The sequence below is a fragment of the Trichechus manatus genome, unplaced genomic scaffold (genome assembly GCF_000243295.1).
Source record: "Trichechus manatus latirostris isolate Lorelei unplaced genomic scaffold, TriManLat1.0 scaffold00020, whole genome shotgun sequence".
NCBI classification, from domain to species: Eukaryota; Metazoa; Chordata; class Mammalia; order Sirenia; family Trichechidae; genus Trichechus; species Trichechus manatus.
The window spans coordinates 13,390,105-13,414,625 of NW_004443956.1; the positions used below are offsets into that span (position 1 = coordinate 13,390,105).

General features: G+C 47.3%; 1 protein-coding gene across 3 annotated transcripts in view; it reads right to left on the bottom strand.

The window, feature by feature from the left end:
• Positions 1–24,521, bottom strand: part of PRKAG2 (protein kinase AMP-activated non-catalytic subunit gamma 2) — a 405,892-nt gene that overhangs the window by 152,351 nt on the left and 229,020 nt on the right. For 2 of the 3 annotated variants that reach the window (XM_023727952.1, XM_023727953.1), the window contains exon 4: positions 3,522–3,739. In XM_023727952.1, the coding sequence (XP_023583720.1) occupies positions 3,522–3,739 (218 nt within the window). Of the gene's footprint in view, positions 1–3,517; positions 3,740–24,521 lie in introns of all 3 variants that reach the window. The other variant, XM_004372778.2, reaches the window with a different exon arrangement.

A 24,521-nucleotide genomic window follows, 5' to 3' on the forward strand; every position in this document is an offset into this window, starting at 1 on the left:
GAAGTTGTCAAAGATTTCATTTTACTTGGATCTACAGTCAACACCCTTGGAAACAGCAGTCAAGAAATCAAATGACGTATTTATTGCTTTGGGCAAAGCTGCTACAAAAGACCTCTTTAAAGTGTTAAAAAACAAACATGTCACTTTAAAGACTAATATGCACCTAACCCAAGTCATGATGTTTTCCATAGCTTCATATGCATGTGAAGGTTGGACAATGAATAAGGAAAATCAAAGAAGAATTGACATCTTTGAATTATGGTGTTGGTGAAGAATATTGAATATATCATGGACTTCAAAAAGAACAAACAAATCTGTCTTGGAAGAATTACAGCCGGAATGCTCCTTAAAAGCAAAGATGGTGAGACTTTGTCTCACATAATTTGGTCATGTAATCAGGAGGGATCAGTCCCTGGAGAAGGACATCATGCTTGGTAAAGTAGAGGGTCAGCAAAAAAGAGGACGATCCTCAGCGAGATGGATTGACACAGTGGCTACAAAAATGGGCTCAAGCATAACAACGATCAGGAGGATGGCGCAGGACCCGGCAGTGTTTCATTCTGTTGTACATAGGATTGCTATGAATCAGAACCAACTCAATGGCACCTGCCAACAACAACAAATACTTTAAACAACTCCCATTCCTCCACAAAGAGTATGTTGGTAATGAAATTAATGAAATCAGCCAAGCTTTTAAGGAACTTGGCATGTAAATACATTCAACATAATCTAAGTATAAAGTAACACATTTTATATGAAATGGATACTCCACCTGCTCCACCTGCCCTGTCTGCAGAGGCTGTGAAAAGCACGAGGCTGGAGAAGGCCATGGAGGCCTTGGATGATAGAACTCACAAGTAGGAGTAAGGGCCTGATCAATGTCAGGTAGCTAGTGGAGAGGTCCTCTTACAATTCTTGAAACATAGCATTTCAGAGCAGAAATAGGCACCATGGGTGACTTCCCTGATTTCCTGAAGCTCAAACTACATGAGCGTGGTGGTCATGACTGGATCCTTCCTGAAGTCTCACTCTACCACACTGTCAGCTGGACATTGTGGAGTTGCAGGCACGAGACAGGGCACATGGCCCAGGCTCATTGCTGAAGACTGCCAAGGACACTTCCTCTCTGGCCCCAGAACCACCTTAGAAAGCCTGGAAGGACCTATCCTTGATCAGGGTGTCATGGTTATATGACGTTATAAACAGCTGAGAACATCACTCTGCAATCACAGCTAAAGGGAAACACTACAGAGATCTTTTTTTTAGGGACAGGCATGTGCATGTCCCTGAGCACAAATTCTGCCGTGAAACGTAGCGTCATCTTGTAAAACCCCATCTACGTGTCACCATCACTTCAAACGATCTAAAGCCAAAATAATTGTTTTCTCCCACGCTAGTGTCCCTTCTTAAGTTGGGCCACTGTATCAATTATCTTTAGTCAATTTGAGGAAGCCAATACTTTGAGACTTTCCACATCACCTATATCCATTGATATCTCTCTGCTGGTCACCTCCATGTTTGCTCCAGGATCCCTTTCCAGGCTCTTGCCCTGCTCTGCATCCCAGGGACTTATCTGTCCCAGGGGTTCTTGAGTACTGGCTTCTGGGTAGGCTTGGCACAAGACTGGAAGGCTGGAAGGCAGGAGGGGGAGACACTGGGATTACTATCCCTTTGCCTGCACCACACCTCTGGCCGTGGCTGCTTCTCCTCAGCTCCAGCCCCTACTAGGCCACCACGCTGCGATTCCATCTCCAGGAGGATGGTGCCACCTCATGGGCCCTGTTGACACCACTTCCTCTCAATGTCTCTCCTGCCCTAAGGGCAGCAGTGGCTTCCTGTTTTTGATCATCTCTGGGTTGCCTGATCATCCTCATTTTGACTTCTTTTTTGTGTTGTCATCTGTATAACCAAGTCCCTCTGAGATATTTCTCTAGGTTTTTTTCCTTCACACCTAAGAGTATGGTAGTTTTCCTCCTAGACCCACAGCTGTGATGCGCCAGACCTTTCCCCACTCTGTGGCTGGGCTACTTGCCAGCTTCCCTGTTGCTCTCCCCACCCCAGTCTACCCTACAGTTTGCCACCAGCCACCACCCTTCTCAGAGACAGGCCTACTTGACTTCTCTTATTGTCTCATATCCTCACCATGTAACCTGATCCTTCAGCCAGGCTACACCTCACGATCATTCTCAATCTCAGCCTTGGCTATTCTTTTCTAGAAGGCTCTCCCTTCACCTCTCCCCTTATTTAGGCCCTACCAATTATTCAAGGCTCAGCTTAGATGGCACCACTGCACTGAAGCCCTCAGTGCCCTTATCTGACCAATAATGGTTTTCCTGTTCCTACCTCCTGTAGTGTCTATGATTTGTTCCACTCAAACTACTTTCCACTTTTACTTAGCTGTTTCACCTGAGTACGTACTCTGCTCCCAATAACGTCATAAGCTCTATAAGACAGAAACAGTACCTTGTAGTTAATCCCTTTGCACTTAAAACAAGACTTTTTTGTATTAAGTACAGCATACAGTTAATAAAATAATCGTTCAACGAACAAACCAAAAGCCAGACCTGTTGCTGTCGAGTTGATTCCGACTATAGCAGCCCTATAGGACAGAGTAGAACTGCCCCATAGGGTTTCCAAGGAGTGGCTGGTAGATTCAAACTGCTGACCTTTTGGTTAGCAGCCAAACTCTTAACCACTGTGCCACCAGGGTTTCCATTGAGTGAATAAGGAGAATAGTAATAGTATGTTCCTCTGCATGACAAACACATCTTCTTTCTCCCAAAAGACAATAAGTGAATTCACTAGTTACATCAATACAGGCAGACTTCAGTGATATGTTTCTTATACCCTTGCCAGGCACAGGATAATATTGGGCACCTGCTGTACTAACATGAACTCGGCGGGCGCTGATGGACAGGGTCACCACACTGAGGGCCGTGTGCTGGCTTGTAGATACCCTCGGTGCTGTAGCTAAGCCAGCGTCCTCCAATGATACTCACTGGGCCATCTCAGCTAATCCTTTGAAGGACACAAAGACATCTGTTCCAGCACACTGCTCCACCTTGAAAGCCCTACCTTTCCATGAATGCATCCCAAGTCAAATGGATGTCAAACTTTACACCTTAAAACTCTAGAATACAATTTCTATTTTTTTTATTTTTTGCTTTGCCTGTGGCTTTTCATTTTAGTATCCCAATCAAGGAAAAGTCAAATAAAGCTTTTACTGACTGATTTTTAAGAAGCCGAGAACTTCTGAGAAGAAATTGTCTAAGAAAAACATTCTCTGGTCATGTTCCAGATGGAGCAGATGTTACCATTTTCCATTAGATTTCCATTTGCCTTCCTGTCCTCATAATTTTTTTCTAAGCCTGTGATTTATGATAAAATACACTACGACAAATGTCAGGAGTGCACAACCTTAGCTTCAGCTCTCTACAGACTGCTTCAACAGAGGACAGAAAACTGGTTCTGCCCGCTCAGTGCCTGGCAGCCTCAACCAATGGAAGGAAGGAGTGACTTACGGTTCTGGAGGCAGCAGTGTGTGTCGGTGATGCCGAGTGGGGCTTGGCTGAACTCTGGAAGGAGGGCAGACAGAACCTCTGGCCTATGTCCGGAGGGGAAGAGGAGGCATAGATGCGGTTTTCTAATCTCTCAGGTTCTTGCTTATAGGATTCCAGAGGAAACGTATTCTGCTTGGTCACCTGGGTGGGTGTTGACGGAGAAGAGGAGAGGCCGGAGGCTGGGAGGAGGAAAGACCAGAGCGCTGTTAGATGTCTGGCTGCAAGTGAGGAATGTCCGACACGATCCTATGTTTCTAAGGGCCAAACAGTTCAAATGGCAAACATCTATAGTATTAAATCTGAATATTGGGGAAAAGCTTTTGTAAATATATGTCTAGTCCTTTAGAACCAGCTATGTCCAGGAATTCCCTCATCATTCATCTTGGGTTGAGGGCAGGGTACCCTTGTTGGGAGAGGTGCTCCAATAGGTATCTGGGGTAAGACTTCGTACACACACATGCACAAGATGCTATTTTCATCCAAATCAAAATCTCTTGCCATCGAATTAATTCTGACTCATAGCAACCCTATAGGACAAAGTAGAACTGCCCCACAGGGTTTCTAAGGAGCGCCTGGTGGATTTGAACTGCTGACGTTTTGGTTAACAGCCATAGCTCTGAACACTATGCCACCAGGGTTTCCTATTTTCCTCCATTTAATCAAATATTGTTTGGTTTCCTCCCTTACAAAGCACTGTGCCAAGAGCTGCCATGGTGGTTCCCCATATATATATTGAGGTAAGGCACAGGAAATTTAACAAAATAGCCAATAGAGACATGTCATGTATTGCAGAAGTCACATGACAATATGCATTAAGAACCAGAGGAGACACTGCTGTGATTATCCAAATATGCAACATTAATGGGCCTGTTATAGTTTACAGTGGTGAGAATGCACTATGAAGACAAATGCTGAAGAGGAGTCCAGAGAATGGGTGGGAACTTGAAAAGTGAAGATGATTTAGATGGGCAGACGATTTAGAGGGGGAGCTGGTGGCCAGTGGTGCCAGGGCAGAATCGAGAGGGCATGGGCTGGGCCTGGCGGGAGTGAGGCATCCACACTGCTGGGCTCCTGCAGTCTGGGAGCCGGCTGGCGTCTAGCTGGTGACCATTGCCCACCTCCAGCTGGCCCTGCCAGAAGATAATACTGCCCCATACTGATTTGTTTTCCAAGAGAAGCAGAATCTGGGTTTGCGTCAGGTATCTCCCATCTTATAAGCAACTAAATAAATTTTAAACATTTAAATGAAGCAAGCAAACCAAAAATGTCAGAAGACATGACCCCAGCCACCCCTTGCTACTTTGGCCCTGCACAGCTGTCAGTACCACCCCATCGCTCGGTGATTCATGGTTCTGTCTGCATACAGAGCCCCTTCCACTACCATCATCACTCCCCAGAGAGTCTGCCACTCCTCGGGGCCCACTCACTCACCCCCTCCTCCCGACTCTGGGCTGGGGTACCACCTGCCTGCCCGCCCATACCCCAGGACTCAGACAGCACTATCCATCTGGCCTGTGTGTTCCCAGGCTATGGCAAACTGTTTGACCCTGAAACCAAATGTAGAAGTACAAAGGTCTCCTCTCCCCAACAAGGCCCACAGCTGTCCTTTGGGCCCTTTGCGTCTCCACAGCACCCAGTCTCTGGGTGGGGCAGGTACTTGCTGAACACCCATGTTCTGACAGGTGAGGGGAGAGAATGGAGCTTCGAAGGAAGGAGAGGCGTCAGGTCTGCCTGCACACCCGAGCAGAGGGTGGTATATGGTTCCTGGGTGGGAGTTTTGGAGTAATAATTAGAGGAGGGCTTTAGGGTGTGAAGCCCCCGGGAGAGTGTTAAGCCCCCTGGGAGGGTGTGAAAGCCCCCAGGAGGGTGCGAGGCCCCCTGGGAGGGTGTGAGGCCCCCTGGGAGGGTGTGGAGGCCCCCGGGAGGGTATGAGGCCCCTGGGAGGGTGTGAGGCCCCCTGGGAAGGTGTGAGGCCCCCTGGGAGGGTGTGAAGGCCCCTGGGAGGGTTTGAGGCCCCCCGGGAGGATGTGAGGACCCCGGGAGGGTGTGAGGCCCCCGGGAGGGTGTGCAGCCCCCAGGAGGCTGTGCTCAGGAAGCCCGCTAGCTTTAGGTAACTCTAGGGGACAGCAGAGGAGATAGAAAGGTCTACTCCTCATTTTGTGTGTGTGTAGGACTCAAAACTTAGAACACAAAAGGCCCCTAATAGTAAAGCTCCAAATTATTTTGAATCCCCTTCCCCCAAAAAAGCTTTTCCCCAAAGGTCTTGAGAAGCAAGCCCTGCTTTGAGGTGGGGCTGGGGGTGAACAGAAAAGGGGAGGAGGAGCGCGACAAGGAAGAGTAGGAGCAGATCTGATCTGAGGAGCCACTTCTCAGAGCAGGGGCCTAGGTCAGTGGAGGAGGCCACCAGGAGGCACCTGGCCCAATCCAGGCTGCTCTCTGGGCCAGGCCCCGGCTTCACGGTGACACAAGCCAAGCTGGGGCGGGAGGCTCCTGGCCTGTCAAAGGGCTCTGCTGAGGGCCAGGAGCTGCTGCCGGTGCTTCCTGTGTTGTTTGCAGGGCCAGGTCTGGCTGGCCACAGACCCCATGGGGCAGTGTGTCCCTCCACGGCTCTTCAGGGCAAAGGCCCAGCAGGTAGGCACACTGACTCCTCCTGGTGGCCCCACAGGCTGGTGCTGTGGTGGTACTCTTGCACCTGTCTCCCCACCATTGCTGGACACAGGGGCCCTTGCCTTTTCTCTCTTGGGGGAGAATCCCTGCACTCGGCAGGCCTGTGCTGGAGGACTGGCAAAGGGGAGACTAGGAAGGGCAGGTGGCATTTCAGGCTGCAAAGACCAGGCTACCACCCACTTTCGGACAGCCTATGAGGACACGTAGGAGCTCTCGTGTGTAGGGGCTGCCTATGACCACCAATCCTCCTCTAGCTATGGCAAAAGGCACTTGTCTACCAGAACGGAGGCACAATTTAAAGAAAGATAGCCCCTCCAGCTGGTCTGTCCCAGACCCAGCTCAGACTTTCTGCTCTAGCCATACCATGTAGGAATTTTCAAAGACCCCTAGGAAACATACCTCTAGGGAGACATTTTGGCAATGTCTACCAAAACCACCAATGCACACATTTCCTTGACCCAACAATCCCACTTCTGGGCATTTATTCCTCAGATATATTGTACGCCTGCTCAATGGCAAGTATATGGGGTTACTCACGGCCACAGTGCTTTTCAAAAGAGGAAAAAAGAATATACACATCTATCTGCCTGGCTGCATATGCTGAAAGTACCTCTGGAAGCTCTGCAGGAATCTGAAATTTACTTTTTAAAGTCACTGTTCTACGTTTGAGCCAAAGACTGGTCAACGCCATATTTGAACACTTATCTGTCTCATACCCCGTCCCAACCTTCCTTTTCCCAGGACACAGGTCTGCCCCACTGGCCTAGAGCTCCTCCGAGAGAAGGGCATCATCTTCCTTGGCCCGGTGTCCTCTAGAGTATGTTCCCCACCCCCTTCTCTCTCTATTTCCAAGACTGTGGCCTCGCTTCCTCTGCAGGAAGCTATCCCATTTACAACGTTCTTCACCGCTGACCTGCGGTCACGGTGTGGAAGGGACATTCATATCCGCTGAAAAATACTTGACAGTTCTTTGGAGACAGAACATTCATTTCACAAGTATAAATAATTAAAAGAGAAAGTGACTAAGCAGCTTGCCACCTAAGAGGGCTTTTTAAAGCACGAACTATGCCTTCTCCTCTCCTGTGGCATTGCCCTACATATGAATAATGGAACAATCCTAACCCAGTCTGGACAGAGGGCAAGAGGGAAGGCTGGGTAGGAAGGCTGGGAGCCATATGTAAAACCCTTGCTGGATGAGAAGAAAATAAAGTGGAATTTATATTTGTTGGTGGGAACAAATTTTTTTCTTGTGGGACTGAATGATCTTCTTCACCCTTCAAAAAACGCTCACTGAAATCTTTCAAGGATCAAAAGGTGCGATCTTTTCACCTTGTCTTCCTGCTTCTTCTTTGCTCCTTTCCCAGAGCAGGTGAACCTGTGAAGGAAACAGGATGACACTCTGGACTCTAGAGGGGGAAAGTGAACAGGCAGATGTGTGTGATTTAGGGGCACAGGAAAAGTACCTTCCTGGAACCAAAAATACGTCCTACTTTTCACTAATACCTGAAATCCCTTTCAAAGGGGTTGAAGCTTTTCAGTACACCACCACCTGTTTTGTACTGTGCTTTACAGTTTACCAAGTCTTTCACACAGTATTGCTCCATTCAATCCTCACAACAACCAGGTGAGAGAGGGGAGTAGATTTATCATCCCATTTTACAGACAAAGAAACTGGTGACTGGAGAAGTTAAGTCCTTTCATGGTCCTTTAGTGAGTAAACAGCAAAGGTTACACCTGAACTCTAGTGTTCTGACTTCAAATCCCAAACTCTTTTACCATGATTAAATGGAGATATCTCCAAGAGAAAGAACCTAATGTTTAAAATCACATTTTAAATGTGTGAATTACTCTTCCAGAAAGTGGAATTCCACAGGCAAACAGGAAAGAGAACTTGGAAGACCACGAGTGTCTGAAGAGGGAAATGAGAGGTGCCATGAGCAGGAAACAGGTGCACAGGTTAGGGTGGGGAAGGGGCTCTGCAGGCTTCCTTGGTAGGTAAGGATGTGCTTCCTCAAAAGGCGTTTTTTCTTCCATTATGGCCAGAAAGAGTAGCAAATAATCAACAGAGAAGCATTTTCCTCACATTTATGACAATAAGCTGTGTAATGGATTAAATGTGCCTGCCTAAAATATGTGTTGGAATCCTAACCCCTGTACCTGTGAATGTAATCCAGTTCAGAAATAGGGTTTTTTTTGTTATGTTAATTAAATCATATCTGAGTAGCATAGGTTCTAAATCTAATCATGTCTGAGTTATAAAAAGAGCTGATCAGACATAGAAATACATGCATGCAGGGTGTCTTAGTTATCTAGTGCTGCTATAACAGAAATACCACAAATGAGTGGCTTTAACAAACAGAAATTTATTTCCTCACAGTTTAGGAGGCTAGAAGTCCAAATTCAGGGCAACAGCTCTCGGGGAAGCTTTTTGTCTGTTTGCGCTGAGGAAGGTCCTTATCTCTTTTCAGCTTCTGTTTCTTGGTTCCTTGCAGACCACATGTGGCGTGGCATCTATCGTCCCCCATCTGTGCTTGCTTGCTTAGTTGCTTCCTCAATCTACTACCCTTTTTATATCTTGTCTTAGCCATCTAGTGCTGATATAACAGAAATACCTCAAGTGGATGGCTTTAACAAACATTTATTTTCTCACAGTCTAGGAGGCTAGAAGTCTGAATTCAGGGTGCCAGCTCCAGGGGAAGTCTTTCACTGTCTGTCAGCTCTGGAGGAAGGTCTTTGTCATCAATCTTCCCCTGGTCCAGGAGCTTCTCTGCACAGGAACCCCAGGTCCAAAGGATGCGCTCTGCCCTGGCACTGCTTTCTTGGTGGTATGAGGTCCCCTTGTCTCTCTGCTCATTTTTCTCTTTTATATCTCAAAAGAGATTGACTCAAGATACAACCTAATTTTATAGACTGAGTCCTGCCTCATTAACATAACTGACTCTAATCCTGCCTCATTAACATCGTAGAGATAGGATTTATAACACATAGAAAAATCACGTCAGATGACAAAATGGTGGACAATCACACAATACTGGGAATCATGGCCTAGCCAAGTTGATATACATTTTTGGGGGACATAAATCAATCCATATCATATCTCAAAAGAGATTAATTTAAGACACACCTTACACTAATACTGCCTCATTAACATAACAAAGAAAACCCATTCCCAAATGGGATTATAACAACAGATATAGAGGTTAGGATTTACAACACATATTCTTGGGGGACACAATTAAATCCACAACACAGGGGAAGACAGATGCCATGTGAGGATTGCCAAACAATCAAGGAATGCCCAGGGCTATTGACAAGGATGGAATTGATATGGCTGAGACCCAGATTTGGACTTTTGAACTCGAGAACTGTGAGAAAATAAATTTCTGTCCTTTAAAAGCCATTCACTTGTGGTATTTCTGTTATAGCACTAGCTAACTAAAAGAATTTGGTGCTGCGAAGTGGGATACTGCTCTAACAAATATATAAAATGTGTAAGTGATTTTTCAATTGATTAATGGGTAGAATGTGGAAGAATTTTGATGTGTTTGATAATAAGGCCCTGGATTACTTAGAAGAGACCATTGGAGAATTATGGACATTATGGGCAATTCTGATGAGGGCTCAGGAAGAAGTGAGTGCTTTGGGGAAAGTTTCTATTGCCATGAACAGAATGTTGCTAGAAATGTGTATGTTAAATGTGCTTCTGGTAAGGCTTTAAAAGAAAATGATGACTATGTTTTTGGACACCAGAGGACAGGTGATCCTTTTTATAAAGTGGCAAATAACTTGTCTGAATTATGCTTGAAAGTTTTGTGGAAGGTAGGAATTGTAAGTGATGAACTTGGATTTTTGGCTGAGGAGATTTCTAAGCAAAATCTTGAAGATGCAGAGTGCTGTCTCCTTGTTGCTTATACTAAAATGCAGGAGGAAAGAGATAGATTTATAGATGAACTATGCAAAACGACATCAGAACTTAAATATTTAGAAAATTCTGTTGCACAAACTAAGGAAACATGTCCTGGAACTTTCACCAAGAGCATGGCCACACAATCTTTAGCTAAAAAGTCTAGGCCTGTGAGTGATGGATCTAATCAACCACTGCAGTAGAAATTCTGTCAGCTTACACTGAAAGGGGCAGAGACAGGATGAAATGAAGGAAAGCTATCTGTGTTCTGGAATTCTACAGGCAGGAAATGGCCAGCGGAGCTACTTGGTCGTTGTGAAGTTAGGGTCATGTTAGTGAATCCTACAAACTATGCCAATTGTACAAACCAGGCCAGGAAGACTAAGATCACCCACGTCTGATGCCAAATTATGTGGTGGATAACAAACCCCACTCCACATGCCAGCTAAACCCTATGGAAAACTTGGCTTCCCTTCTCTGTTCAGTTTAGACCCTAGCTGACCTTGCAGCCCTTCTCCCTCTCATCCTTAGCCACCTGGGACTAGGTCAATGGGCACTGGCTGCAAGCTCAGGTGTCCACATGACTCCCTCCACTTTAGACCAGCTGGTCCCAAATTTGGGGATTTCCTCCACTTCCCTCAGAGTACCAGCCACAAGCTTGGGAGTCCACATAAATCCCTCCACTTCAGACCAGTCAGCCCCAACTACTCCTTTGGGTCCTATAATTCACTAGAATGACTCACAGAGCTCACGGGAAACACCATACCTGTGATAACAGCTTTAATATAACAAAAAAGGATACAAATGAAGAGATGCATAGGGCAAGGTCTGGGAGGGGTCCTAGTGTGGAGCTTCTATGTTCCAAGGGAACATGTTGCCCTTCCGAAAGCAGATGTTCACTCATACCAACTGGGAAGCACCGTCTGAGCCTAAGGGCTCAGGGCTATTATCAGGCTCACCATGTGGCCATGATAGATTACATCATGCCTCATGAGGCTCAATAAGCATTGGGCCCCCAGGTGGTCCCTCTTGGTCTGGTGATCCCCTGCTCATCAGCCTCATGTGTAGTCCAGCTCTCAGAACCCAGAACAAAAGGCCAAATTACTTTCTGCACCTCACCTCTGTGAACATCTGTTGTCCTCCAAGAAATGGAAGGAACCATCCTGGGAGCAGTTCAGAGACCAGTAAGACTGTCAGAAAGAGCACAGGGGGCAGGGCTGCCACTTTCGTGGTTTCAAAGGGTGGAGCCACCACCCAATAAGTCTCGGAGAGTAGAATACCAACTCCTAGGTTTCAAAGAGCCGTGTTCATGCCACCTCAGTTCCAGAGGGTTGGGCTGCCGCTCAGGGGGGCCAAGAGAATGGGGCTGCCACCCATAGATGGGGGAACAGGGCTGCCATTCCAGTGGGCCAGGAAAATGGGGCCACCACTCAAAGTTGAGGGGACAGGGCTGCTATGTCAGTAAGCCAGGAGAACAGAGCCATCTAGGGTTAAGGGGGTGAGGTCACCACTCAAGTGGACCAGGAGAATGGTACCACCCAAAGCCAAAGGAGTGGGGTTGCCATTCCAGTGGGCCTAGAAGGTGGGGCTGGTGCCCAAGGCCAAGGGCCTCTGCCTGAATCCAGAGAGCATGGCCAATGCCCAGAGCCTGAAGGGTGGAGCCATGGCCCAGATGTGCTTAGAAAATAGAGGTTTATTTTCAAGCCTTGAGAGCTAATGAAATTTGCTCTCCTGGGTTTTAGACTTGCTTGGTACCTGGAGCCCTTCCTTTCTCTTCAATTTCTCCCATTTGGAATGGAAATATCTACCCTGTATCTGTCCAGCCACTGTACTCTGGAAGCAGATAACTTGTATTCTAGGTTTCATAGGTCCACAGATGGAAAGGAATTTTGCCGCAGGATGGAACATATCCAGAGTCTCACCCACACTTGATTTAGATGATTCAGAAGATAAGATTTTAGACTTATAGTTGATGTTGGAATGGGATAAAGCTTTCGGGATGATATGATGCAGTGAATGTGTTTTGTATATGAGAAGGACATGAATTTGGTGGGACCAGCAGGTAGAAGTTATGGACTAAATTGTGTCCCCCAAAATATGTGTTGGAATCCTAACCCCTATACCTGTGGATGTAATCCTTTCTGGAAATAGGGTTCTCTTTGTTATGTAATTAGATCATACCTGAGTAGGTTGGGTTCCAAATCTAATCACTCTGAATTATAAAAAGAGCAGATTAGACACAGAGATATGCACACAGACGCCATGCGAGGATCACCAAGCAACCAAGGAACACCCGGGGCTACTGACAAGGAAGGAATAGACACGGCTGAGACCCTTATTTGGACTTTTAAACTCTAGAACAGTGTAAAAATAGATTTCTGTTCTTTAAAGCCACCCACTTGTGGTATTTCTGTTACATACAGCAGCACCGGGAGACTAAGATAAGCTGTTTTATGGGAGGCGAGGGGAAATGAGAAAGTTTATGAAACGAAAGTAGATCAGGTAAGAATATTTCTAAACTTTTTCTCTTTTTGGAAATTGGTGTCACAATTCATAAATAAAGGGGATTATGGGGCAACAAGGAGCCCTGGTGGCACATGATTCAAGTACTTGACTACTAACCAAAAGTTCGGTGGTTCGAATCTACCAGCTGCTCCACGGGAAAAGGATATGGCAGTCTGCTTCTGTAAAGATTACAGCCTTGGAAACCCTATGGAGCAGTTCTACATTGTCCTATAGGGTCCCTATGAGTGAGAATCCACTCGATGGCAGTGGGTTTGGGTGGGGAAACACTGACATAATTTCCATTACTTTTAAATAGACCCATTTATTTCTGAATTGTAGGGTCAACTGGCAAACTCAAGTCTTTCAGGAAAACTATCTGATCAGCAAATCACAGATATTCAGCAGCTTCCACGGGCCAAGTGTGTGCTGGTGGGGAACAGAACATGTGATGAAGATGGAGTCTGCACCCTTCCATCTGGTTAGGAAAGATAGGAGACAGAAAGCAAAACAAAAACAGAAAAAACCTCACAACACCATGCACAAACACCGCGTGGCAAAGGGCACCCAGAGCAGGAGGAGCTCAGAAAAAAGGGGAGCCCCAGGGCGGCTGGGTGGGAACCTCAGACACACCAGGGGAGAAGCCAGGCTTGGACCCTGAAGAATGCAAAGGATTTGCCCTAATTCCAGTGACTCTCCTCTGGGCTCCCACAGCACCAGGCCGTGGTGATAACAATGCAGGGGTGTCTGGTCAAAGCATGGACAGGTTTCCTCTGTGTTGTTTCTCCTGAAGCCTTTCCCCCTCCTTCTGCTGCTTCCAAAGGACTGTACTCAGGACTTACTGTCAGCCCGAGGGGAACAATGCCTTTGGTTCTCCCAGGGTGAACAGCCTCCAAGGAGAATAATGCCTTTGGTTCTCCCAGGGTGCAGCCAGGGCAAGTGAATAGGCTCAGTGAATGAACAGAAATGGCCCTGGCAGCCACACAGATTGCCTCACAAGTGGCTCCAGACACCAGGGAGCCAGGAGCTGGTGAATTCACTGGGCCTGGCTCAACCGGTGTGAGTTTTGCCTGGAGGTGGAGGGAGGGAGAAGAAAAGAGGTGCCTGTGGAAGAAAAGTGTGACCCTGGAGAAGACAGTGACGTGTGGTGGGAAGCAGAGGCCTGGCTTCACCACGAGCTAGCCATGGGCCTTCCCATCGGTAAACTAAATCAGGTAGACCAGACAGCTGTATGGTGTGTCCCCCAGCTCCCCCACTCCCTAAGTGGGATGTGCCAGAGCCACTAGGCAGCACAGCCTTTCAATGCATAGGATTTGGAGCGACAAGAAACAGGGAAAAGTCCACATTTTGTTTCTGACCTCAAAATTTCCTTGTGACCTTTGCTCAGAGAGGCCTGGAGTGAGAAGAGCATCTAATCAGTTCAGCTGGGGGGTGTTTTGCTGATATGCACAGGTGAGGACCAACAAGCAGCATCATGATAAACGCAGAAAAGATTGAAGTTGTCAAGGACTTTACTTGGATCCGCAATCAACGCCCATGGAAGCAGCAGTCAAGAAGTCAAACAATGCATTGCATTGGGCAAATCTGCTGCAAAAGACCTCTTTAAAGTGTTGAAAAGCAAAGATGTCACTTTAAAGACTAAGGTGCACTGACCCAAGCCATGGTGTTTTCAATTGCCTCATGCATGTGAAAGCTGGACAATGAATAAGGAAGACCAAAGAAGAATCAGTGCCTTTCAATTATGGTGTTGGTGAAGAATACGGAGTATACCATGGACTGCCAGAAGAACGAACAAATCTGTCTTGGAAGATGTACAGCCACAATGCTCCTTAGAAGCAAGGATGGCAAGACTTGTCTCACATACTTTGGACATGTTATCAGGAGAGACCAGTCCCTGGAGAAGGACATCATGCTTGCTAAAGTAGAGGCTCAGCAAAAAAGAGGAAGACCTTCAACGAGATGGATTGACACACTGACTACAACAATGGGCTCAAGCATAACAATGATCATGAGGACGGCGCAGGACCGGGCAGTATTTCGTTCTGTTGTACATAGGGTCGCTATGAGTCAGAACTGACTCGACAGCACCTACCAACAACAACTGCTGGCTCTGTGTCCGGGGACTGCCCTTCGGTGCTGCTGTACCTGCTCCCTCTGGCTCTGGGATAGGCTTGGGCAATGGAAGCCCCTGCAGGAACTAGGAGGCTGGAGGAGAGGGTAGGCATACTCCCTTGGTCTCCAGCAACACCATCTTGCCCCTTCAGGCCTGGCTAGCAATGGTTTCCTGTGGCTGCTAGTCCCTGGGTCCCACTCTCGACACCCCCTATTGGCTCCTGAGTCCCTGCCCACACATCCATAAAAAGTCCTTTCAAAATCTCTCAGGATACCCAGCCTGACTGACTGATACAACCTGCAGCCTCCACTCCCAAGCTGGGATCAAGACTGTATGATACAATGCGAGGGACATGAGCCGAGGAGCTGGCAAACCTGGCCTCCATGTCAGCCCACCACTTATGAGCTGCGGGGCCTCGGCAAGTTAGTGCTGCTCAGGACCACGGTCCATTATTGAAAATTCAAGCTAATAATACCTGCCCTTGGGCGTTTCATGATGGTTAAGGGGAAAGAGCAAGGCACGCAGGATGCTGAGTTACACAGTATGTACTTGATAAATGTAAGTGACCATTAATAGTGGACGAGACCGTGGAAGAAAGATTCTGCCAGCCGGAACCCCAGAACACCCCATCCCCACTGCCTGCCTTGCTTAGGAGGCAGATGTTTGGCCAGCTGGGGTTCCAACCTGACCAACTCCAAACCTGCGGTCCCCTCACAAGGGCAAGGGAAGGGGTGAGAAGTGTCAGCATGTCCCTCTTGGGCAAGTTGGGGGTCTTACTCTGGGCAGGTCTGGTCACAGCCACCTCTTGGCCCACTTAAGTCACGGTGGGCCAAGACACAGTCTTGGAAACCATTTTTTAGGAGAGCCAAGGCCAAGGTAGGCGCCCTGGTGGTACAATGGTTAAAGTGCTCAGCTGCTAACCGAAAGGTCGGTGGTTCAAACCCACCAGCTGCTCCACGGGAGAAAGATGTGGCAGTCTGCCTCTGTTAAGATTTACAGCCTTGGAAACCCTGTGGGACATTTCTACTCAGTCCTATAGGGTTGCTATGAGTCCGAATCAACTCGACAGCAGTGGGTTTGGCTTTTGGTTTCAGGCCAAGGTCCTGCTGGGTGCTCGTTCTCCCTCAGGCAGAGGCTGACGTGACAGAAGAGTAATTTTGGACGAGCTCGAGAACTCAGAGGAGAGCTAAGTGCTGCACATTACAGTTTATTAAACAGAGCTGCCCCCAGGGTGGGCGCTGCATCCAGTCAGCAGTCAGGCAAAGGAGATCTCCACTTCTCGTCATCCAGTGAGGGGCTGAGACCAGGAGGCAGGAGCAGCCTCGATGGAGTGGCCGCGTGCATCCTCCCCACTCTGCCTTCAGTCATGCTACTGCCCTTGCCTTGAATCCTCTGCTCCTGGCTGGCCCACACTTCTCTTCAAACCATTTCTCCATCACCTGCTTTGGGAGGATGCATTCCAGAATGACCAAAGCCCATTTAACCTGTCCCATCTTAGCTCCCCAACCCACGGAACACATACGCAGGACTCAGTCTGGGCTCAGAGGCTGCCCCACTGGACTGTCCTCAGCTTCTATTTGAGACCCACTGAGGTAGGCAAGTTTTTGGTTTCAAAACCCCTTTATACTCCGAAATAGTATGTTATTTGTGTTGCCACGTAATGCGTTTATCACTACTATTTTTAAATGAATTGACATTTTAAAATTTTCTCAGTTCTAGTTTGTAATATGGTAAATATACATACAACCCACATAAACCATTATTATTCTCTCCTAGAGGTGCTTGCATGTTAACTGGGGACAAAGCTATAACCAAAGACAGTACACAGTGGAATTTTTTAGGCATATTACAAGAAAGGGGCCTTTCTATATTCAAGGCCTTGCGTGTCCTCTCAAAATCACATTTTCTATCCATAAAAAGGAGTCCTGGGTGGTGCAAACTGTTAATGCGCGCAACTGCTAACAGAAAGGTTAGAGGTTTGGGTCCACCCAGAAGCACCTCAGAAGAAAGTCCTGGTGATCTACTCCTGAAAAATCAGCATTGAAAACCCTATGGACCACAGTTCTACTCTGACACACATGGGGAACTGACTCGACAGTAGCTGGTGTCCACGAACAAGATGGCCCTTAGTAGGAAACGATGTACCTACACGTGACTAACTGCTGGTAAGCAGGTTTCCATGGAACAGTTTCACTTCAGCGTGCCCCCCAGAAAATGGAGTGCCTTGATCAAACAGGTTAGGAAGCTCTGCTCAAACTACTCTCCAACCCTCCACCCCTTCTTCCCTCAAAGAATCACAAGACTGATTATATTACAGACACCAAGAAGCTCAGCGTCAGATGCACCCATTTGTTTGCCCTAAACTTGTTTGCACTTTAGATCCTTTTGTTATGCACCATGGATTCAATTCTTAGAAATTCTGCAGCATTCTGGGGACTGCCCTCCCAGGAGTCCCGGCACCTCTGATTCCATTTGTGATAGCTGTTTTCTACACTGGCCTGGCCAAGAGAATGTGAGGGTGTGTTGCTACACAGAGCCCCATGAGGGTGCCTGCTGGCCCACTCAGTCACGTTCTGGGCACGTGAGAGTGTTCACAGGCTCTGGCAGATGGACTGCAGGGCCACCTCCACTGCAGGATGTGCCTTGTGGGAGAGGGCATGGCTGATTGCCCACAGACCCCAGCGTGCTCCTGCCCAGGGCTGGGGTCAGTGAGACCACAGGCGCAGGGTCAGCCCAGGGACTGGTCAGCAGACCTGGTTCTGCGGCCATAGAGCACACCCTTAGGCCTCCCCAGCCTCCATCATGCATTCATCCACTTGGGCATGAGGGAGATGATAGGGCGTGAACCTAGGGTTGGGTCAGCCCTCCCCGGGCAAGGAGTGGTCCTGTCCCCAAGGTGGGCCTGCAAGCATTGCAGAAAACATAGTGCATGGAGTAGGTTGCAAGTATAGAGACGGGCAGCTCTGCCCTGGGCCTTGTTTGTAAACTCCAGAAGACCCTAGGCTCCTCCTCTCTGCCCAACACAGTGGATTGCCCAAGTGATGCTTGCTGAGATGAAATTCAGCCTGGAGCTGTCAACTGATTGAGTAGGGTGGCATAGTCAAGTAAAAGGGGTACCATTAAAGGGAATAACCTGAGGTGGGAACTCTGGAAGGATCCTTATTTCTCTTCTGCTTGTGTTTCCTTCTAGAGTGGGCTAGAGGAGCTTGGGGGAGATCAAGGGCAGTGTTAGCTTCATGTCTAAAGGATTAGGAAGTTGCATCATCAGGAAATCTGGGTCAAAAACTGGGGATCCTTGACAAATATTAGGCACAGGCTTGACCTTGAGGTCTGATCTCTGATGGGTAGGTTTCTAGGTCCTTCTTGATTTTAAGGAGGCAATCATGTCTTTGTGGCAGCTGACTCTCTGGGGCTTGAGCTCTGCTTGGGAACATTAGAATTCTCAGGACTCCATGGCTTGGGCTCACTGAAGGTCATAGCACTGGGTGAACGTGAGCAGCCATGCCCCTCTGCACGGGAGGAAGGCTTGGCAGACCTGCCGGTCTTACAAGTGTCCCAGGCCAGCTGATGAGCTGCTCTGAGGCTCTGGGGTCCCTAGAGCCTCTGAAGAGTCCCCACATTTTTAGAGATGTTTCCACTGTCTTGGGGTAACTTTCTGCCTCTACTCCTCATGGGGAGACTTTGCTTAAAACGCTTGGTCTGGGCAGTCTCCGATCTCCTCCCCACTGAGTCTCGCCCAACACACTGGGCAGAAGTATCTGAGCCAGAAGGGACTATTAAGATCCTCTGAGCCTGTGGTTCCCTGACCTGGCTGGGTATATGAAACCACTGGGAGCTTTAAGGACACAGATTCTGAGGCCCTGGCCCCTGAAATTCTGATTCAGCAGTTTGGTGAAGGCTGGTGGGGGGAGGGGGCCTGGGCTTTCTTAAGTGTCCCAGGTGATTTGGGTGGTTAGCCAAGTTCCGGAACCATTAATCTAATCCAGTCCCCTCATTTTACAGGTAATACACTTTCAAAGAAACTTCTAGTTCCTATTCTTTTTTTGAAAGTATACTCAGCAAAACTTACACCAATTCAACAATTTCTACATGTACAATTCAGTGACATTGACTATATTCAAGTTGTGCAACCATTCCTACTCTCCTTTTCCAAATTGTTCCTCCCCCAGGTTCCATTCCACAAACTCACTGTCCTCTAAGTTTCCTATCTGACCTTTTGAGTTGCTGTTATCAATTTGATCCCATATAGGTAGTTCTTTAAAAGAGCATGATGCTCAAGGCAAACATTCTTTACTAAATAAGTTAAACTATTGTTTGGCTTAAAGAAGACTTCAGGGGATATTTTTGGTTTAAGGTTTAAAGATTATCTCAAGGCAACAGTTTCGGGGGTTCATTCAGCCTCAATGGCTCCAAAAAATCCAGATTCTATGAGAATTTGAACTTCTGTTCTGCATCTTCCCCCTTTTGATCAGGATTCTTCTATGGAATCGCTGATCAAAATGTTCAGTACTGGTAGCCGGGCATCATCCAGTTCTCCTGGTCTTATGGCAAAGGAGGCAGTTGTTCATGGAGGCAATTAGCTACACATTCTATTTCCTACTCCTATTCCTGACTCTCCTCCTTCTTCTGTTGCTCCAGGGGAATACATACCAATTGTGTACCTTGGATGGCTGTTTGCAAGCTTTTAAGACCTCAGGCACTATGCAAGGAAATGGGAGGTAGAACAGAAGCACTAAAAAATGATATTAGGCCAATTACCTAAGATGTCCCAAGAAACCATGCCCCTAAACCTGCAAACCAAGGGACCAAATACCATGAGATGTTTGGTTGTACGTAAGCAGCCTCAGCAGTTGCTGTTTTTTTTTTTTTTTTGTGTGTGTGTGTGTGATAAATATATCACACAACATTTTACAATTCAACTTTTTACAGGCGTACAATTTATTGACATCAATTACATTAATTGGCTGTGTAGCCACACCCTTAATCAATGTGAATTTTCCATTACCATAAACAGAAACTAAGTGTTCCTTAAGCAATAGCCCCTCATTTTTCCCTCCCTCTCGGCCTTAGTAACCACTAATAAACTTTTGTCTCTGTACTTTTGCCTGTTCTTATCTTTTTATAAAAGTGAGGTCATACGATATTTGTCCTTTTGTGATTGACTTATTTCATTTAGAACAATGTCTTCAAGCTCTATCCATATTGCAGCATGTACCAGGACTTCATTTCTCTTTCTGGCTGAGTAGTATTCCATGGTATGCATGTACCACATTTTGTTTATCCATTCATTTGCTGATGGACATTTAGGTTGTTTCTACTTTTGACTATTGTGAATAATGCTGCACTGCACATTGGTGTATATATGTCTGTTTGTGTTGCTGCTTTCAAATCCCTTGGGTATATTCCTAGCTGTGCAATTGCTGGATTATACGGTAATTCTACTTTTAGTTTTTTGAGGAACTGCCACACTTTCTTCCACAACGGCTATACTATTTTGTATTGCCACCAGCAATGGATAAGGGCTCCAATTTCCCTATAACCTCACCAACATTTGTTATTTTCTGGGTTAAAATTTTTTTTTTTTTTTTTAATCTTAGCCATCCTAGTGAGAGTGAAATGGTATCTCATTGTGATTTTGATTTGCATCTCTCTGATGGCTAAAGACACTGAGCTCTAGTTCCCAGTCTTCATAGCAATTCGTTCCTAGGGCTTCGGCCCTCTTTCTCACAGCTCCCTTCTCTGGGAGAGCAACTTCCTCCTTCCTTTCTGAGTTCCAAGCCCCCTGCTTGGTCTCTGGTAGAAGTAACTCTTTCTGCAGCCAACTACAGTCCCTTGCTGAGACTACCTAAATTACTCCTGGTCCCTGGGCCCCAGCATGCCTCAGCCACTGCCAGCTCCCCCAAGTGGCTCCTACTAATTTCCAGCCAGTTGCTCCAGGGAGGAAACCCTGGTGGTGTAGTGGTTAAGTGCTATAGCTGCTAACCAAAAGGTTATCGGTTCAAATCTACCAGATGCTCCTTGGAAAGTCTATGGGGCAGTCCTACCCTACCCTGCCCTATTGTCTTGATGGCAACAGCTTTGGTTTTTATTTTTTTTATTTTTTTTTTTGCTCGAAGGAGATTTGAGACCTTGCTGAGTGCTTACAGACTCACTGGTGTCCTAAAGGCAAGTTTCTATCCCTCTGGTGTCCCCCCAGGGGCCCTGGTGGTGCAGTGATTAAAGTGCTCGGCTGCTAACCTAAAGGTCTGCAGTTTGAACACACCAGCCACTTCGTGGGAGAAAGATGTGCCAGTTTGCTTCCGTAAAGATTTACAGCCTTTAAAAAAAAAAAAAAAAAGGTTGAGAAGGGAGAGAGTTGACATGTCGTGGGGTTGTTAACCAATGTCATAAAACAATATGTGTACTGACTATTAAAAGAGAAACTATTTGTTTTGTAAACCTTCACCTAAAGCACAATTGAAAACAAAAAAAAGATTTACAGCCTTGAAAACTCTGAGGCAGTTCTGTTCTGTCCTATAGGGTGCCACTATGATTTGGAATCGACTCATTGGCAGTGGGTTTGGTTTAGCTTTGGTTGGTGTCCTCTCCATCCACCCCACACCACCTGGGCTCTCTCTCCGCTGTGGAGCTTCTGGACTCTTGTCTGGGGATGGGCACAAATATCTTCAAAGCTCAGTGGCTTTGGCCTGACCATACTTGAGCTTACTCTTAATTCATACGTTAATTGGGAGTGAAGTTTTGGGCTATAAATTTTGGTCACTGGCTCAAAGAATCTGTTTTACCATCTTTTATAATAGACTTTATTCAAAACATGTTGGAAAATGCCCAAAGTCATCTTGGAGTCAAGGCATTATGGTCATGCAGAGGGTGGAAAACTGCTTTTAGGACATTTTCTAAAGTTCTTCTTCTCCTACAGGGAATCCAGGAAAAATACAGTCTTACAGGGCTTTGTACACCCTGTAGCGCTCTGTACCTAGTAACTAAATAGTTGGTTGCAGCATATCAATATCTGCATGGGCAAACTGACACTTACTGATGAAGATCAAAGACCACAGCCTTCATGATGGATTACCCCTCAACATAAAGAAAACAAAAATCCTCACAACTGGACCAATAAGGAGCCCTGGTGGTGCAGTGGTTAAAAGCTATTGCTGCTAGCCACAAGGTCGGCAGTTGGAATCCGCGAGGCGCTCCTTGGAAACCTTCTGGGGGCAGTTCTACTCTGTCCTATAGGGTTGCTATCAGTCAGAATCGACTTGATGGCAACAGGTTTGGTTTGGTTGGATGAATAAGCAACATCATGATGAACGGAGAAAAGACTAAAGTTGTCAAGGATTTCATTTTACTTGGATCTACCATCAACGTCCATGGAAGCAGCAGTGAAGAAATCAAATGACACATTGCCTTGAGCAAATCTACTGCAAAAGACCTCTTTAAAGTGTTAAAAAACAAAGATGTCACTTTGAGGACTAAGGTATGCCTGACCCAAGCCATGCTGTTTTCAATCACCTCATATGCATGTAAAAGCTGGACAATGAATAAGGAAGACCAAAGAAGAATTGATGCCTTTGAATTATGGTGCTGGCGAAGAATATTAAATATACCATGGACTGCCAGAAGAATGAACAAATCTGTCTTGGAAGAAGTAGACCTCACTGGAAGCAAGGATAGCGAGACTTCGTCTCATATACTTTGGACATGTTATCAGGAGGGACCAGTACCTGGAGAAGGACATCATGTTTGGTAGAGGGTCATTGAAAAAGAGGAAGACCCTTCGATGAGATGGACTGACATGGTGGCTGCAACAATGGGCTCAAGCATAACAATTGTGAGGATGGCGCAGGACCGGGCAGTGTTTCATTCTGTTGTACACAGGGTCACTATGAGTCAGAACCAACCTGAGGGCACCTAACAACAACAGCAAACTGGCAAAACAGAACAAAAGTGGTGGTAGGGGGGTGGTGGGAAGAAATGGAAGTTGTACGGGGGTAAGTTTGGGGGCAGTGGAGGTTCAGAGTAGCATTCTCGCCTTCCAAACAAGAGACCCAGGTTCTATTCCCGGCCAATGCACCTCATCCACAGCCACCACCCGTCTGTCAGTAGAGGTTTTTATGTTGCTGAACAGGTTTCAGTGGAACTTCCAGACTAAAATGGACTAGGAAGAAAGGCCTGACAATCTACTTCCAAAAATCAGCCAATGAATACCCTATGGAACACAATCGTCCCAACTGCAACCAGTCGTGAGGATGGTGCAGGTTGTCCATGGGGTAACCATGAGCCGGGGGCTGACTCAATGACAGCTAACAACAACAACAAAGTTTAGATAAGCCCCAAGACCACAGGTCAGGTTTCTAAACCACGTGGTCCCCGACTCTGCTGTCTGCGCTGGTCTTTAGAAGAACTGTACCCTCTTCATTCTCATCTGGGGGTCTGAGTTCTACTTCATGGGCCCAAAACATAACACTAGCACCTCCACTGCAGCAAAGGAGAACAGCACATGTGCATTTTGATGTTGAAGCTCAAGTCAACCCTCCCTGGGGAGGGAGGAGAGAAAGCACGGTCAGTAAGAGCGAGAGATTCTAAACCAATCCATTCCCAAGTAAACAATTTGCTAAGAGTTCTCCACTGAAGGGGAGATATTAACTACCTCAATACCCTCAATCATCAGCCTTGGTTAAGTCACAAAAGCAAAGGGCATCATTAGTGCTGCCGCTGAAATTCAGCTGAATGTGGTAACATCAGGAGCATCCCCCACCCCTGAGACTCAGAGACCATCAGCACTGGCAGTGACCATAGAGGACACACCTCCCATAGCATCATTTACAGTGGAGGGACACAGGCCTGAGAGGTCACGTGTTAGGCCCCAGGTTGCACGCCCAGTTCAGGAGCAGGGTAACAGTTATAACACGGGTCTAGGTTCCCAGTCAGCGCTAGTTCTCCATGTGTGAGTGTGGTGGACACTGACTTCATAACCACGGAGTGCAGGGAGAGAAGGAGAGCTCACTCACTTGCACACACTCACACAGGTACACGTGGGGGACCTCCTGTGGGCTCAGGTGGGGCCTGGGCATACAAGGCTCTCCTGGGCCTGCCACAGCCTGCCTCGCCGGTGGTCCCCCTCCAACCTGGGCCCCCTCAGCCAGCACCCTGAGGCTTACGCCCAGGCTGCCCAGGGCTGATGGTGGGCGGTGGTGGGTAATGACTTGGCCTCAGTTGGATTTGGGAGGGGCGGGAGGAGGAGGGGCTGAGGTTCCAACCGGGTAAGTATGAGACTATCACTTCCTGAGAGGAAGAGAAGGACACTATTCAGTGTGAGACCAGGGGTTTCATGCCCACGACCTCAGCTTGAGGTGTCCCTGAGCAGCAGGAAGACTTTCTGGCTCCGCCTCGAATGCCCCTAGGTGCCTCTGCCCTGCTTGGATGGGTCTTGTTGCACGTTCAGGCAAGCCTCTCTAACCCTGATTTCTCCAAGATACCCGTGTACAACACAGCATCACACTTAGACACACACTTTTGGAAGAGCCAGCCTACCCCCTGCGCACAGGTATTGCCCATCAGCTCTGGGCCCAGGTAAACTTGGAATAACGCTGCTGAGACTGGACTGAGAGACGGTCATGCGGCCTCCAGGCCCCAGAGAGCAGGCCTTTTCTAGAGTCTCTGTCAGCAGATCTCTGCCTGCAAACTCCCTGCACTGACAAGGAGACAACATGGCTGCCCCCCACACCACCACCCCAGTGCTGACAAGGAGACAACATGGCTGCCCCCCACACCACCA